Source organism: Cyrtonyx montezumae, unplaced genomic scaffold (genome assembly GCF_038088225.1).
Source record: "Cyrtonyx montezumae isolate F1298 unplaced genomic scaffold, pur_monq_1.0 scaffold_1, whole genome shotgun sequence".
NCBI classification, from domain to species: domain Eukaryota; kingdom Metazoa; phylum Chordata; class Aves; order Galliformes; family Odontophoridae; genus Cyrtonyx; species Cyrtonyx montezumae.
The window spans coordinates 1,118,482-1,134,414 of NW_027071825.1; the positions used below are offsets into that span (position 1 = coordinate 1,118,482).

At 45.8% G+C, this 15,933-nt stretch overlaps 1 protein-coding gene across 1 annotated transcript; it reads right to left on the reverse strand.

Annotated features, from left to right (window-relative positions):
* Positions 1 to 459: 459 nt before the first annotated feature.
* Positions 460 to 11,833, reverse strand: LOC136049146 (biotin-dependent 3-methylcrotonyl-coenzyme A carboxylase beta1 subunit-like). The gene is made up of 13 exons (XM_065737190.1): positions 11,760 to 11,833; positions 11,038 to 11,337; positions 9,235 to 9,431; positions 8,235 to 8,413; positions 7,482 to 7,562; positions 6,863 to 7,041; positions 6,261 to 6,453; positions 5,203 to 5,294; positions 4,150 to 4,306; positions 3,305 to 3,427; positions 2,423 to 2,568; positions 1,942 to 2,023; positions 460 to 639 (listed from the first exon to the last, which is right to left on the reverse strand). Exons 2-13 carry the CDS (start codon positions 11,331 to 11,333, stop codon positions 556 to 558), a joined length of 1,809 nt encoding a protein of 602 aa, XP_065593262.1. The 5' UTR covers positions 11,334 to 11,337; positions 11,760 to 11,833; the 3' UTR covers positions 460 to 555.
* Between the last annotated feature and the right edge of the window lie 4,100 nt (positions 11,834 to 15,933).

Genomic DNA, 15,933 nt, shown 5'->3' on the forward strand with positions numbered 1-15,933 from the left:
AGAGGTAATTTTTATCCTAGGGGGTGTTGTTGTGGATTGAACTCACCTTGTGGTCACTGCCCTGGTATCCTCAGAGCAAGCTGAGGGGAGCCCTTCCAGGGTGCTCTGCAGTGTGGCCTCGCAGGCAGCATTCTGTGCTTTGCTAAAATTTGCACACATTACTCTTTTTGGGCAGCTGTGTCTTCTCTTTCCCTTTTCTTTTCTCAAAGTGCTGTTTGAGTTCTGCATGTTCTTAATGTGAAAAAAAAATTAAAATTAAACAAAAAAATAAAATCAAGCAATCATTACAGCTTAGGGTGGATTTGCTTCATGGGAGGGCTACAGAATCACAACTTAATCCTTTCTTTCTTTCCACAAAACAACTTCTCAGCTAGTGTAACAGACTGAGTTTCTAAATACAAACTTATTGTAAATAGACCTGAAATCCAGGATCGTTTCTTTGCAGTGGTTTAACATTTTTATTCACAGTATCAAAGAATTAAAAAATGATTTACATTAAAGCTTTCCAATATCCAGTGCTAACTTCAAAGGGTGGTCACTTGAGAAGGGCTGCAGTCACGTTCTCATCACAGGATACTGGTAAGGAGATAGCACCTGGTACTTCTGTTGCTCTATAATCTGTAAGCACTGTGCAATTACCTGATTAAAAAACAAAAACACAAACAATATAAGCAATGAACCTCTGAAACAAAGCCAGCAAAGGTCACTGGTTAAGCAGCCGTTCAATAATGCATAGTTCCTTGCAGTTATTTCACAGCTACGCTCCTAAGATTTCCAGCAACACATCAAGATGTTCTGCTCAGGTGTCCACCTCGTATTTTCTGATGCCTCATGAGAACAGGGAAAGAAAATACAGAACTGGTTTTGGGCTTTGAACAAAACCTTAATGCTGTACTTCCAGTTTTACCACCCGGTACACACAGAAGTTGGCTCTGCCAAAACCTTTTCTCTACCTTGCTAGGAATGTAAGAGCTGAGGATTTTCCCAGTTTCACTGTGCATTTGACTGCTAGCACAGCAGCATGCACTGTCTTGGAGACGATATATTCTTTTCAAGCTATGCTAAGCATGGGCACACGCTGTCAGTTCAGACAAAGCTGAACTGAAACTCCGTCTAGGAGCAACAGCCAGGATCAAACAGCAAAACCTCAGTGTAAAATAAATAACTGAATGTGTGAACGTGAATTGTGGCACGTGATGAACCCTGCGCTGCCTGAAGAGAATCACAGCAATTCAGTCCAACTGCCACACACTTCCTTCACATGAGTGGTTCCCAGAGGAAGGTAGGGTCTGAGCTTCTCATGGCTCTCCCACTATCAGAGTTCCTATCAACACTCCACAAAATATTTAACTAGCACTGCAGATATGTACCCCAATTAGAAGTATTAATTGATATCAGGATATATTTGTGATCACTAAATGGAAAAAAAGCCTCCAGAAATTCAAAGAACACTACATACTGCTATCAGACAAAGCAACACTGCAAAGCAGCAGTGGTGGCTGTTAGAAAGAACGTCATGGAGAAGATGTCTAACTTAGAGAAATGAAAGTTCCTACAGCAAAAGGATGAAAACAAGGTGAGCAGTGAAGACTGAACTTCACTGCACAGTGAAAACATGGGTCACGTGCAGGACCAAAGAGTGGGAGACTGAACCTAACTGGAAAGGCAGTTAAGAGGTTCACTGAGGAAATCCTGTAGTCAGAATGCTACCAGAGTTCAACAGAGCCTTTTATATAAGACCAATAGGGTAGAGAAAAGATGAGAACTCAAAGCCAAATACCCAGAAAAACAGAGTAACAACTCAGAAACCTGGTTCTGGGAATCAGCATGCTAGCTGACTGTAAGCAAACAAAGCGGAAGCTTGCACATCCATCACACGATGAGATTTGAGGATAAGAGCATATTACAGAACATGCACTGGGAAAAAACAAAGCCCCTTACCTTTCTGGTGTTCTGGGGGAGAATTACACCATCATCCCAGAGTCTGGCAGAAGAGTAAAATGCACTGCTTTCTTCTTCTAACCTGGAGAAGACAGAGCATGAAACACGCTTAAAAGCAGAAAAGTTTAACAGAATACCTGGCTGGTAAAGTCCTGGTGTTAAAACCCACTAGGATCCAGCAAATACATAACAGATCCTATTCCAGTGCAAAGATGGTCCTCTGCATTCAGGAGATGACTATTTGTTAATTTACAGCACTGACTTGACATTATGTTCTGTGGTTTCAGGTTTTTCTAAGTAAAAATTTTGCATTTCCATGAGAAGATCCTCAGAGCAGATATGGAATTATATAGAATTCTAAAACAGTTTTCATCAAATTCAGGTTTGCATCAGTTGTTTGGGATGTGTTGACCTGAAATATGAGCAGAATTAGGTAAAAATATCAGCATAACTGCAGGGTTTGATTGCTTAATATCCTTACTTTTGTTTCAGATGTTTTAGCTCTGATTCATCTGTACAATCACTGTCTCCAGCTTGTGGGATCGTGGACAAATGTCTTGAATCCACAAAAGCAACTCTCGCATTAGGCCACAAGAACAGAAAGTTTGGACTGAATGATCTCCCACACTGCAAAAATAAAACACAAAAATGCAGTATAAACTCACTGAATTTGATCATTAAAAAAAATGGCCCTACAAAGCCACGATCAAGTTCAAGACAAAATGTAACAGTTACGTTTGTAAAGCATTAGTGATGCAGATCCTTTCCCATTACAGCTACAGCTTCTCTATCAGTACACATCCCAGAATCCTATAATCCCTGCAGTCGGAAGGGACCTCTGAAGGCCATGTAGTCCAAGTCCCCTGCAGTTAACAGAGGCACCACAGCTAGGTCATGCTGCCCAGGGCCCGATCCAGCCTCGCCTTGGCAGTCTGCAGGGATGACAACACCAGGTAACCTGTCCCAGCGCCTCACCACCCTCACTGTGAAAGACTTTTTCCTTATATCTAACCCAAACCTATACTCTCTGAGCTTGAAGCTGTTTCCCTGTTTGCACACTGAAGAGGATCCCCTGCAGGACCACTCAACACAGCCCACTGCATTCAGTACTGGCATTTATTACTTCACCATGTTTAATCCCGGGTGAGTGAAGAGGCCAGTGCTCTTCCTAACAGCATGAGTAGCACACAGTGGCACAACTGACATTGCTGCAGTCCTTGACCACTGAAAACAAATGAGTGCTGATCAAGCAGCAGCGCTGAACCCTCAGCAGTGACGTTTTCAGCAAGCAATGCTGAAAAGATGAATGCTGGTGGAGCCTTAAGGCAATGACCATCCCCAGTGACGTTTGTGGCACCCTTACCATGGCGTAACTTTCGCCCCCAAAACAGCCACCGATCACTATGGTGATTTTGGGAACAGCTGCACAGGCGACAGCAGCCATCATGGAGGCCTGGGCTTTCAATCTGCTGGCCTGAGCCTCTGCCTGAAAGGAAAAGAAGCTTTTCAGTTCTGCACTCTTCTAGATTACTTCCACCAAACTCGCTACCCATTCTGTAACAGTTCTTTCTTTACAATTCTATGTGATTGTTTCTTCCAAAGCAGTAAAGGTGGGATAACAAACCGCCCCCACGACGTGACTTATCTCACTGCAGCAGAACAGTTCTAACCAGTGTGCAGAAACCTGAGATCCACAGCAACTCTGGGTCTCCCAGGCATCAGCAGAGCTCAGATACAACAGAACTGTGGCAGGTTTTGTCTGAAGTGCTGCTGACAGTTGGAGGAGCAGAGCTGCACAAAGCCTCTGCTCAGGGAACCTAACATCAGCTTTCCAACACCCGGGACACGGCGTACTGTACTTCAATGCCTTCACTTTAGAAAAGGGAAAGCTTTATTTTCTGTGGATCACAGCAGTAGCAGAAGAACCAACAGGCTGCATCTCAAAGTGAGGAGCACAATGGATTCTGAATGTTACAGCCTGTGTAACCAGCTGGGCAGCAGGCAAGCACACAAGGCCTGCTTAAAATCAGAATCAAGTGACAATGTGAAAGGAAGACTTAAAGTTCATTATGATGCTTCTTCATTTAACCATCAGAAGTGGATTAAAAATTACTTTTTCCTAGCAAGTAACACTTTTCAAAATGTATATTAGCCAAAATGAGAACCAGGTAGTGCTTGAACTAAGGATGGCAGATGAACACACCATACCTGTGAGATGCTTGTTGGGTGTGCTGCATGTGGAGCAGTGTTCTGGAAAAAGAGGATGGGAATGACCCGGTGACTGCACAGCTGTACGAAATGGCTGCCCTTGAGGGCAGCATCATGAGAAAGCTCCCCATTGTTAGCCACTACTCCCACCAAGTGCCTACAAAACAGACACATGAACATTTTCCCCAGGAACGAAGAGAAGGTAGCACGGAGCAGCCTGCTGAGGGATGGAAACAAAGGGGTGGCACGGATCTGCCCTTCCACAGAGATCCACACTATGAGAGGATGCAATTACATGCACCATTCCATTCAGGGAACCTCCTACCCCTAACAAACTAAGCGTCTTACAGCACTCCCTATGCATAAAGTGCAGAAGCACTACCATGGATTAACACTCAGAAGGCAGGGAAGGGGACAGGAGACCTGCCACAGTTCACACTGCAGGACAACAAATGAGGAGTCAGGATTTTGGGTGCTCTCTGTTTCCTTCTAACATACAACACAACAGTCAAGCTGAAAAGATTATATCTTTTTATGCCAAAAAACTCTCAAGAGCACATTTTCCTATTTTTTTTTAGTTAAAGATCTGGCTGGAATGTTGCATGCTTTATGAACGTGCTAGGGAGACCAAGTCTGTCCTGAACTCATCTGTATGGACACCATTCCATCTCCATCCTGCAGGAGATGGGATAACTTTGGACTCAGTTTGGGAAGGAACACCTACAAGATGTCATTTCTTATTTCTTCGAGAATCTGCTGTGATTTCAGAGTGCCAACTGTCCATCCAGCGACTTCAGTGACCAAATAAATCGTTCCACAAAGTCGTGAAAATGATTCATTTGCAATCACTCTGCTGCAACCAGCCCGAGGCACAGCAAATGAGAAGCACAGAGACAAAGGATAAGGCTTTCTGGAAGTATTCATCATCAATTTCTCACTGATTCTGAACACCGTAAATATTATTATGGGAATAGTGTAGAACCTGATAGTGGTACAAAAGCTGTTCAGGGATGCACGTCCATGCATATGCATGGTGAAATCTTACAGCCTTACCCTTCCACGTGGCCAAATCCTGTTACTAATGTTGTTCCATAGTCAGCCTTGAACTCCTGGAACCTGCTTCCATCCAGCAGGCGGCTCAGGACCTGCAAGGAAACACACAGTTTCACCTATAGAAATCTAGGTGAAAACAGACTGGTCCTGCTGAAAGATACACTCTCCTCAAATAGTGGGGAGACCTACATTACACAAGAAGTCAAACTACACGATCACAGCGGTCCTTTAATGTCTTATGTTCCAATAAATACTCAAAATGCACAGAGCATCAAGTCTGTGTCTTTGTTTGATCACCAAACACATCATCTGAGGCACAGTTTGATCCCACGATTATTTCAAAGTTACAGAGCACAGCTGCTCCCGTGCAGAAAATACTGCTCATGCTCCTTCTGAACACGGGTTTAAGAGCTGCCAGTCAAAGCTACACTGCTGACTACAGCCAATCCAATCCCCTTAACACCAGGAGCTTACCACTGGTAAGGATACAGAGCTCACTTCCTCAGAGAAACCAAACCACTCCTAGAACTACGTAACAAAAATACTGCTGTGCAGCTCTGCACGTCTCTGCAGAGATGTCTGGCCCAACCTCAAACCAACCTAGTCTGAATTTCTTTGCTTTTGCAGTCAGCACTTTTCATTAGGTATTTGATGTACAACATAGAGCCTAGCCCCCTTAAAAAAAGGGAGATGGGAGGAAGCAAGAACAAGCTCCTTTCTAAAGGGATGCATGCTCTAAAGCAGCCAGGATAGTACAAGACACACCGATGTAAAAGCCTCTCAAACAGTGCACAGAAACAGATGGGGATCAGCTGGTGTGATCTGTAATTACCTCTAGCAGGCTTTCTGTTTAAATATTTTCAACAGCTCTACAGGATCAGTGCCATTCTGTTTTGCTGCAGACTCTAGACTGGTTGGCAACATTAGGCAACCATCTGAAATTTCCCAGGTACTTCAGGATATCTCCAAGGGAGAAGAACACCTTCCTGCCTGTAAGACTGAAGATAACAGCTAGAGCAGACCAAAAGAATGAAGGAATACAGGATCTGCCAGCTTACCAACTTTACAGGAAGAGTACATGCATAATCACGTGGTGCCAGCCCCAGGAGCTCATCAGAGCTATAGAGAGGATGGTCATGCTCCACGAGCTCTTCTGGCACAGGCTCATAATTCAGCGTGGAGATAATATTTCGAACACACTCATAGGCTTCCTTTTCTGAAGATGCAAAATGGTCACTGCAGCCACTGATTCTAAGAGAGAAAGCAACGTTAGTTAGTAGGAATGAAATCTGAATTCTGATAGAAAATGCAAATTAAAGGAAAATCCTCATCTCTGCTGTGAGTATTTGGCATCTCTGACAACACTGTGCATTTCTGTTCCCGTGTGAATGAGCTCAAACCATTAAGTCAGTGGAATCTGTGTGCAAACCAACCCAAAGATCAAATAATACTCCTGCATATACAACTGAATATCACTAACTTTTGCTATAATTCATCTATTCTAACTTTTTTTTCACTGTATGTTTTCAAGTCCTTGAGACCCACAGCACATTCAGACACTGCAGACAGCTTCAGTCATGTTCATTTAGGATAGGATGGGACCTTCTTTAAAGCTAAGTGTGCTCAGCACTCTACAATTGTTATGAATTATTTCGTGTACCTAGTGTGAAGTGTGGCTCCTCCGAGGTCCTCCGGAGAGACATATTCTCCAGTGGCAGCTTTCACCAGAGGTGGGCCAGCAAGGAACAGCGTTCCAATTTTATCTACCATCACAGCTTCTTCCACCATGGTTGGGACATAGGCACCTCCAGCTACACAGGAGCCACACACCACTGCCACCTGAGAGATACAGAACCAAAACCAAACCAACGTGCTAAAGAGAGCAGAATTGGAAAGGCAAAGTCATTACTTTCACTTCAGAAACGATCAAGACATTAAATCACAGCCTGCAGAGCCACAAACTAAAGGCACAAATACCAGCATGAGCGTGGCTGCTCTTGGCAGCATAGGACCCAATGTTTACTCTGAAAACACCTGCTGAGCTGACACTTTCCATAAAGATCAGTCAGCAAGCACTCTGAAGATTCTTAATGCTGAATGCTTAATGCTTTGTGAGATACTATTTGCACTGCTCTACCCCACAAACAGAAAAGGTGAGCTTGCAGAACAGTGAACGTGCTTTAGAGAAACAGAACAGAAAAGGTGAACGTGCTTTAGAGCTGCTCCCAGGAACTGTATTAACTCTACTACACCTACTTGTATTCAAAATGACACTGTACCTGAGGGATTTTCATAGCAGACATTATTGCTTCATTGTAGAAAATTCTGCCACCATGCAACTTGTCAGGGAACAGCTCTGACTGAGGTTAGAAAAGAAGAGATGCAGTGAGTTCCAGCACTAGCTACAAAAGCTAACTCTTCCTCTTTACTTCCTTCATTTACAAAATTATTGTGACAATTTCCAGAAGGTCACCACTGACAATCACACCAGAAACTTTCACATACAGCATTCTCTGCTGCATTCGTTGTCCTTACACGTTGTGCACAAAACACCAGTGGCCACTGTGTGCCAAAAGCATGGGAAAGGTTCTCGATTTTGAGAAATCAGTTTATTGTACACAAGCTTCAATTGTAACCATGGGGATGGGTAAGCTCATGTTTGTGCTTTATCTGTGAAATGACTTCACTCCTGATGTTGAAAATAGGCACTTCTAACAACGTTCTGATTTATTAAGGACACCAAAGCATTCTGGCACACTGAGGAGTACCCATGCTACCTCCTTGGTCACCACTTCATCCCAGCACTGATATTCAAGCTTCCACATTTTGATGCTAGATGCAAAATCAGCCAAAGCCATCACTGCTTTTACGTGTCTTGAAATCACCTCTTGGACTCAGATTTTCAGACAAAACTCAACACAACACAAGTCAGCCAGCCAAGAAAACAAAACAAAACTTGGAGATTTCTATCAAATCAACATGATTGAGACAAGAAGTGAGTGCACTCCTCTGCAAAATGGTTCTGGAATTACCTGCAGTGGAAGGAATGCTCCCCCGCTGTCAACGAGGTACACGGACACCAGTCTGTTCTGCATGGCTATTTCCTGAGCCCGGAGCTGTTTCTTCACTCCGATTGGATAAATGGTTCCTCCTTTTACAGTGGCATCATTTGCTATGAAGAGACACCAAATCCCACAGATCTTTCCAATTCCTACAAGAGGCAACACAGAAACGTATCAGACTCTGTTACCACGAATGAAAGGAGGAGGCCAACTTATAAGTAGGGCATTATTTCATTAACACTATTTCAGTAAACTGCAAATTAACTTGCAAACCCCATGTACGGAAGAAATTCAGAGCTCTTCCCTGGAATGAGGCAGTGAAAGGTGATGACACATAGACACACAACAAACAAAAAATACATCTACATTACACAAGACAGAACTTGAAATACAGTTACACCTGGTAACAATGTAAGAAAAAAAATTAAAGTTTGACTTCCAGCTCTTGGACTGAGTTAACAGGGAAGAGGATTAAAAAGCACTGAGATAAAACTGAACGACATAAGCCTGTGGCTAAAGAAAGTCAGGATTCCACAATCCATTCTTCTAGTCACTGTTTAAACTGGAACTGCTCTCGAAAGAGCAATGAATTTGAGAAATTCTACAATTTTCAATTACAAAATAAATGCCACAGGGCCTGTGCCATGCAGGAACTTGGTCACCTTTCATTCCACAGACATCAGTGTATGTGACACATTCTAAATCTTTCAGACAATCTCTCAGTCTGCACAATCAGATTACAGCCATCGTGCACTGCCTGCAACCGCTGCTGATGCATTCAAACATCACCTCTCAAATTACCTCAGCTCAAAACCCTTCCCTCTTCCAAGCTGCATCTCCAGCGTGGGCCAACGCAAACAACCCCCTCAACCCACACACATCCTGAGATCTAACATAAAACATACTTAAAGGTACAAACAATTAAGCCAATGAACTTCATGAATTTCCCAGTACATCTTCCAGCAATTACCAGTAAGGCATCCAGCAGCAGGGACATCACCATATGGCATACTGAGGCCTGCAAGGGGAGACAGCTCGAGGAAAGGCTCGTCGTCGAGCAGCAGCTTCAGGCGCTCCCGAACAAACAGCTTCTTGTTTCTCTGCGTGTGACGCGAGATGGCATTCTCTCCCCCTCCTTTACTGACCACCTGTAGCAGCTCTGAGTATCTGATTTGCAAAGAAAGTTTCAGTTACTGAAACCTTCCCTTACGTGTTAACCTTTCATAGGTTTCGTGTAGCGCTTAAACGCACTGCACAGACTTCATCCCAGTGACACAGGAATGAAGATGAACTCACGTAACTTGATAATGACTGTGAAGAACTGGTAACAGATCCCACTATTCAAAGGGATATGTTTTCTTGCAAAGCATAACAAAAAGCAGAGATACATTATTTAAAGCAAGCATTCCAGTTTCATTTTTTCAGAAGCAGCCTGTCCAAGTCTAGCATCAACCCTCCCCCAGAAAAGAGAAATAAATATTCTGTCTGGAGTGTATGATTGGCTAGTAGACATCATTAAGTCCATATCCCTCCCAGGAGTTGCCTATATGCCTCCAGCACAGTACTTCACAATATATGACAGTACTCAGTCCTTGTCAGCAAACCCATGGCCAGGGCACAGTGGAGGGGCAGACCCCAGCCACCAAAGCACACTGACAGACACTGCCCTCCAGCAGCAATTTTAGCCCCTAAGCTTGCAGATGGGAATAAGGCTAGCACAGCATGCCAGTCCCAATTCAGCACAGACATTTATCCCAGCTTCCAACTACTTTCTGACAGAACCCAGCCAAGGGTTTCCTCCTCCTCTCCCCCTCAGCACGCGTCTGGCAGGCCTAACTAACACTCAGCAGCACGGAAGATATACTTTAATAACACTGAATACTCAGTGTCACTGTGATCATCAAAAAGAGAAACTCATCACCACTCGTTACTGGGCAGCATAAATTACAGATAACAATTGGAATTAAACTGGAAACAAATGTGGAATTGGAATTAAACTGGAAACAAATTAAACTGGAAACAAACTCGAAGAACTTTGCACTGAAACAAACCAGGTTGTGTATTTATTCTAAGTAAAACTTTTTTTTTTCACCAAGATGGATCTGTAAATAAAAATACCTTTTGATGTAACTACTCACAAACCACTCTGTGTGTGAATCCATTACCTTACTACAGGTTACTGCCGACGGCAGAGGTTGAAAAACCCCAGGAAAAAAAAAAAAAGGGTAAGGGTTTTTAACAACGTTGCAAACGCCACCACAGGAGGGCACTGCGTGTACTCCAGAGCTGGGCTCCAGCTCATGCACCAACCCCCCAACAAAGGCCTCTGAATTCTGCCACATAAAATCTATTTTCCTAAAATCTATTTTATGCATAAAATCTATTTTCCTGTTTTGTTAGCACATGATGACTCTTTAAGTGACTGAGACATCATCTCTCTGTTTGCATTCAAAATCAAATGTGAAACACATCTCGTGAAGGCTCAGAAAAATAACTCTCAGCAATACATGCAGAACAATGTCATAGGATGACGATGAGATACAGCCTGCATCCAGGTTTAGGCACTGCAGTCAAGAGAAACTGACCAGGAAACAGCAGCAAGGAAAACAGCTGGGGCTTCAAAGTGGGCAGGGGAAAAATGACCAACAGTTTTTGTAGCTTAAGTTTTTAATGAGCAGTCTAGGTTAAAAGCTCCTAAAAGCGCCCATACATAACTCTCCCATCATCTCACAGGTATCAACACACTAAAAACATCACAAAAACAAGTTATTACCTTTTAATAACAGCCTCACTGTTCTTTAAATTCTCTTCAAACACGTGTTGGTGCACGGACAGGACGTGTCCATCCAGCAGTGGGTAACGCTGTGCACACTGGCTGTGCTTTGCTTTGCTACGTGCTGCACGGCTGGGCAGCGTGCTGCCTGCCCTGGTCTGCACCACCTGATGACTGCTGAAGCCCACATACGTTCTTCTGAAGGCACGGGTTACGTGCAGGCGTCTCGGCAGCAGCAATGACGCCGGGTTGGGGGAGGGCTTGCAGATGGAGCACAAGGCAACGGTGTTCCACATGACCCTGGGAATGGAAACGGAGTGAGAGAGCGCTCCCTTCCAGCGCTACTATTCAGAGTCCCCTCCCCGATAAAGGCAAAAATTAAGAAGCGTAAATAAACGACGCGACGGTTCCGACAGGCACGAAACCACAAACATGCCCGCTCCTAACGCACTGCGCACAGCAGAGGCCTCAAGCCTCGCCACGGCACGACCCTCCACGAGGGCCCGCAAGCAAGCACCGCACTGCGGCCTTCTGCCCAGGCAGCTGCGCCCCGAGGCCTCCCGGGGGTTAACGGGGCTCGGGGGTTAACGCGCCCCGCCGCTGTGCGGAGCCCCAGCACCGCCCGTGCGCGCCGCGGGGCGGCCTAGGCCTCGGCCCAGCGCGACCGCCTCCTGCTGCCGCTCGCCGCCCCCCGCTCCGGCCCCGCACCCCGCCGAGCTTACACGCAGCCCACGCCGACCGCTGCTGGCCCGCCCCGGGGCGGCTCCGCTGCCGGCGGGGCCGTCTCTGCCTTCTGAGGCCTCTGCCCAGGGCCCGCCTCCCCCAGCAGGCCGCGCAGCGCAGGGCCGCGCCCGCCCCGTCCCGCTCCCCACCGCGGCCCTGCCCGGCCCCGCTCCGCCCTGGTCCGCTCGGTCTCACGGTCCCCGCCCTCCAAGAGGACCCGGGTGACTCTGCGGGTGCGTGCACGCGCTGCGTGTATTTCATGTTTTAAACTACGCGCTCGAGCCTCACCAGGCGCAGAAAGTTAAAACCACGCTGCCACACCAGCAGGACCGGTGCTCCCAGGGACTCGCTTCCCTCCCGTGCCCCGTGCTGTCCCTGGGACTGACGGTCGCTTTGCTGTCCTCAGCCCGGCAGTAACCTGCAGTTTGCGGCTCTCTGCTGTCAGCAGCCTTGTTAACATGCGCTGCTGCCAGAGCTCCTCCACCAGCCTTGTTAATTAGGCTCCACAGAGGTAATTAAGCAATGAGTAATACAGCAGTGAACACAAGCGTCCACAGAATCATAGGATGGCCTGGGTTGAAAAGGACCTCAAAGATCAGTTTTAAGCCCCTGCTGTGGGCATGGTCACCAAGCACTAGAGCAGGCTGCCCAGAGCCACATCCAGCCTGGCCTTGAGCCCCTCCAGGGATGGGGCACCCACAGCCTCTCTGTGCAACCTGTTCCAGTGCATCACCATCCATATCCAACGTAAGCACGAGAGAGATTTTGTAGGTAAATACTTTGAATACACTATTAAAAAATCTCTGCAATAATAATCAAGGCTCAGTGTGCTATAGTAATTTAAAACATCCCTTTTTTTTTCTTTTATGCACAAAACAGGTAGGATTGCCTTTGATGTTCTTTCTCTTTGTGCTGAGAATGGGGTTGGTGGAAGCAGCATCCCGCTGCCCTGTGGGGCTGCAGCTCAGCAGCAGGGGTCCCAGAGGCTCCATCTGGTGGGGTGTCCTGTGCAGTCTGGAGCAGCTGCATGGGGCCGTGTGGGGCTGCAGGCACTCGTGGGCACTGCACAGGGAGAAAAGTTGGTGCCCAAAATGGGAATGCAGATCTTGTTTGCACTTCCCTAAAATGTTGGTTAATTCTGGACCGATCAGAATGAGGTGAGCAGTGGAAGTTTGTTACTGATGCTCATAGAATCACAGGATCATTCAGGTAGGATCTTTTTCAGTTGTGATGTGTTAGCTCATGGTACAGATTTCCAGATGCTGTGCTCACTGTGATGCTCTATGCAATGCAGGTTGCTTTACTCGGATATGAAAGGGAACTGAACATTCTCACACAGGCTGAACACTGCTTGATAAAGCAAAACCTCTTCACTGCATTTCAGCCTCGGTGTGTGTTTGAGTGTAAGTTCATCAGGTGACCAGGCACCGGTCATCCTTCCTTTTTGTAGTGGGAGGCAGTCGGTGTGATGTCAAACCCTGTAATGAGATACTGATTTATCTTTGTTAGTCCTGACATGGAGCATCATTTGGTTAATGGACACCAAAGGGAAGTGGAGTGAGGTGGTTAAAATAGCTTTCCTGGATGGGTGCAGCCTTGAGCAAGTGTTTGCAGGCGTTACTTTAAGCACTTATTTTAGAGACTTTTGAATGCTGAGAATTCAGAATATATAGTGTAGTGTTTAGGAAAAATGTTAGCGTGGCTGCCTACTTTAACATGAACTGCAGCCATGCCAAGGAAGGAACGAGCCATTTAAGGAACACTAAAGCTCTGAGTGAAGTTTTTACTCCACTCTATTTAGAAACTTGCTGGAGTGCACCGGATGCCGGGGAAAACCAGAACACACTTCTTAGATTGTCAGACCAAAGGCAGGAAGGTTCCCACAGGGCCCTGCTCCCGAAGCAGCTTCTGTTTCTCATTTAGGTTTTGTTTCTTAGTACTGAAAAGCCTGTAGTGGCATTCTGACGGTTGTGGCCTGGAAATTTGTCTAAATTAAAGCAGGTCTTGTTTATTTACTTAAAACTACTGACAGACTTAGGCAGTTCCACAGCATTTTTTAGGGGTTGCATAATCCTGAAATAGGTTTAGTTGATTCAAAACAAATATGACAAAAAAAAGCATTTTTCTTAGGCCACTGGAAGTATTTGTATATATGCAATAAGGACATCTGAGAAGTTGTAGGTGTGCTGGGTGAAGTGTCTGGAACTGATAGGAAGTGTTACGGGCCTTACTTCTGTTGCTGGAAGAGAAGCAAGAACATGATTTAAGTGAATTGAAGGTGGAGAAGTCAGGAGACAGCTCCCCAGATAGAGCATGCCATTTCTCTGGTTCCACAGGATACTTCAGGTAGACACGTGTCTGCTCCCATCCTATTTGGATTCTTGTTCTGTGTTCTTTGGGGCTTTGTAAAACCCCACAGCTGCTGATACTGAGTGTCCTGTGGCAAAGTGTTAACTCCACTGGAGGACAAAGGCAGCAGGTTTGGCAAATGAGAGATTTGGGGACTTCATCATTTATCTTTCGAGCTAAAAGACATCAGGTGCCTACATATGTGCTGGGAGTATAGTAAAAAAGAAACACCTGAAAGAATGAAATCCTGCACAACTCAGTTTATGCCTAGAAACTCCTCTGCGTCAGTCTCTGCCTCTCCTGATTAAGTGCTGGGAGACTGTATGGGAACTGCTGAATCACGGCCTGAACCACTGATTGGTCACCTGAGGTGAGCACCCAGTCAGCCATGGGGCCACAGGTGGAGGTGATATACCTGTGTGATTGGAAGGGGTGGAGCCTGGCTCCACCTCTCCCAAACCCCATTTAAGGGCTGACCACCACCAGGGAAGGATCTCTTCTTGGAGATCCCTCCCACGTGGAGCCTGCAGTGAGCCTTTATCATCCTAAAGGTGAGCCACCTTCTTTTTGCTTACTATTTGTGTACCATCCATATAGTTCTACAGAAATATACTACCTTTCATACTATTTTTGAGTACCATCCTTGGGGACTATTTACCCTACAGAGACCAAACTGTAGGGTGAGATTTCTGGGATGAGGAGGAGATGTGGCAGTGGTGGTCAGGTACATGGCAGTTGTGGTACACGGCAGTTGTAGTAGTAGTAGTAGTGGTACACGGCAGTTGTAGTAGTAGTAGTAGTAGTGGTAGTGGTACACGGCAGTTGTAGTAGTAGTAGTAGTAGTGGTAGTGGTACATGGCAGTTGTAGTAGTAGTAGTAGTAGTGGTAGTGGTACACGGCAGTTGTAGTAGTAGTAGTAGTGGTAGTGGTACACGGCAGTTGTAGTAGTAGTTGTAGTAGTGGTAGTGGTACACGGCAGTTGTAGTAGTGGTAGTGGTACACGGCAGTTGTAGTAGTGGTAGTGGTAGTGGTACACGGCAGTTGTAGTAGTAGTGGTAGTGGTAGTGGTACACGGCAGTTGTAGTAGTAGTGGTAGTGGTAGTGGTACACGGCAGTTGTAGTAGTAGTAGTGGTAGTGGTACACGGCAGTTGTAGTAGTAGTGGTAGTGGTAGTGGTACACGGCAGTTGTAGTAGTAGTGGTAGTGGTAGTGGTACACGGCAGTTGTAGTAGTAGTAGTAGTAGTGGTAGTGGTACACGGCAGTTGTAGTAGTAGTAGTAGTAGTGGTAGTGGTACACGGCAGTTGTAGTAGTAGTAGTAGTGGTAGTGGTACACGGCAGTTGTAGTAGTAGTTGTAGTAGTGGTAGTGGTACACGGCAGTTGTAGTAGTGGTAGTGGTACACGGCAGTTGTAGTAGTGGTAGTGGTAGTGGTACACGGCAGTTGTAGTAGTAGTGGTAGTGGTACACGGCAGTTGTAGTAGTAGTAGTGGTAGTGGTACACGGCAGTTGTAGTAGTAGTAGTGGTAGTGGTACACGGCAGTTGTAGTAGTAGTAGTAGTGGTAGTGGTACACGGCAGTTGTAGTAGTAGTGGTAGTGGTAGTGGTACACGGCAGTTGTAGTAGTAGTGGTAGTGGTAGTGGTACACGGCAGTTGTAGTAGTAGTGGTAGTGGTAGTGGTACACGGCAGTTGTAGTAGTAGTGGTAGTGGTGGTAGTGGTACACGGCAGTTGTAGTAGTAGTGGTAGTGGTGGTAGTGGTACACGGCAGTTGTAGTAGTAGTAGTGGTAGTGGTACACGGCAGTTGTAGTAGTAGTAGTGGTAG

Excerpts from the sequence above, each read along its gene's own strand:
- LOC136049146 (XM_065737190.1), bottom strand. The coding sequence starts at position 11,333 with ATGTGGAACACCGTTGCCTTGTGCTCCATCTGCAAGCCCTCCCCCAAC. Across the intron at positions 5,295-6,260 it reads GTACTCTTCCTGTAAAGTTG|GTCCTGAGCCGCCTGCTGGA; the intron begins GTAAGCTGGCAG and ends GTTTCCTTGCAG. Across the intron at positions 2,569-3,304 it reads GGGGCGAAAGTTACGCCATG|TGTGGGAGATCATTCAGTCC; the intron begins GTAAGGGTGCCA and ends TTATTTTTGCAG.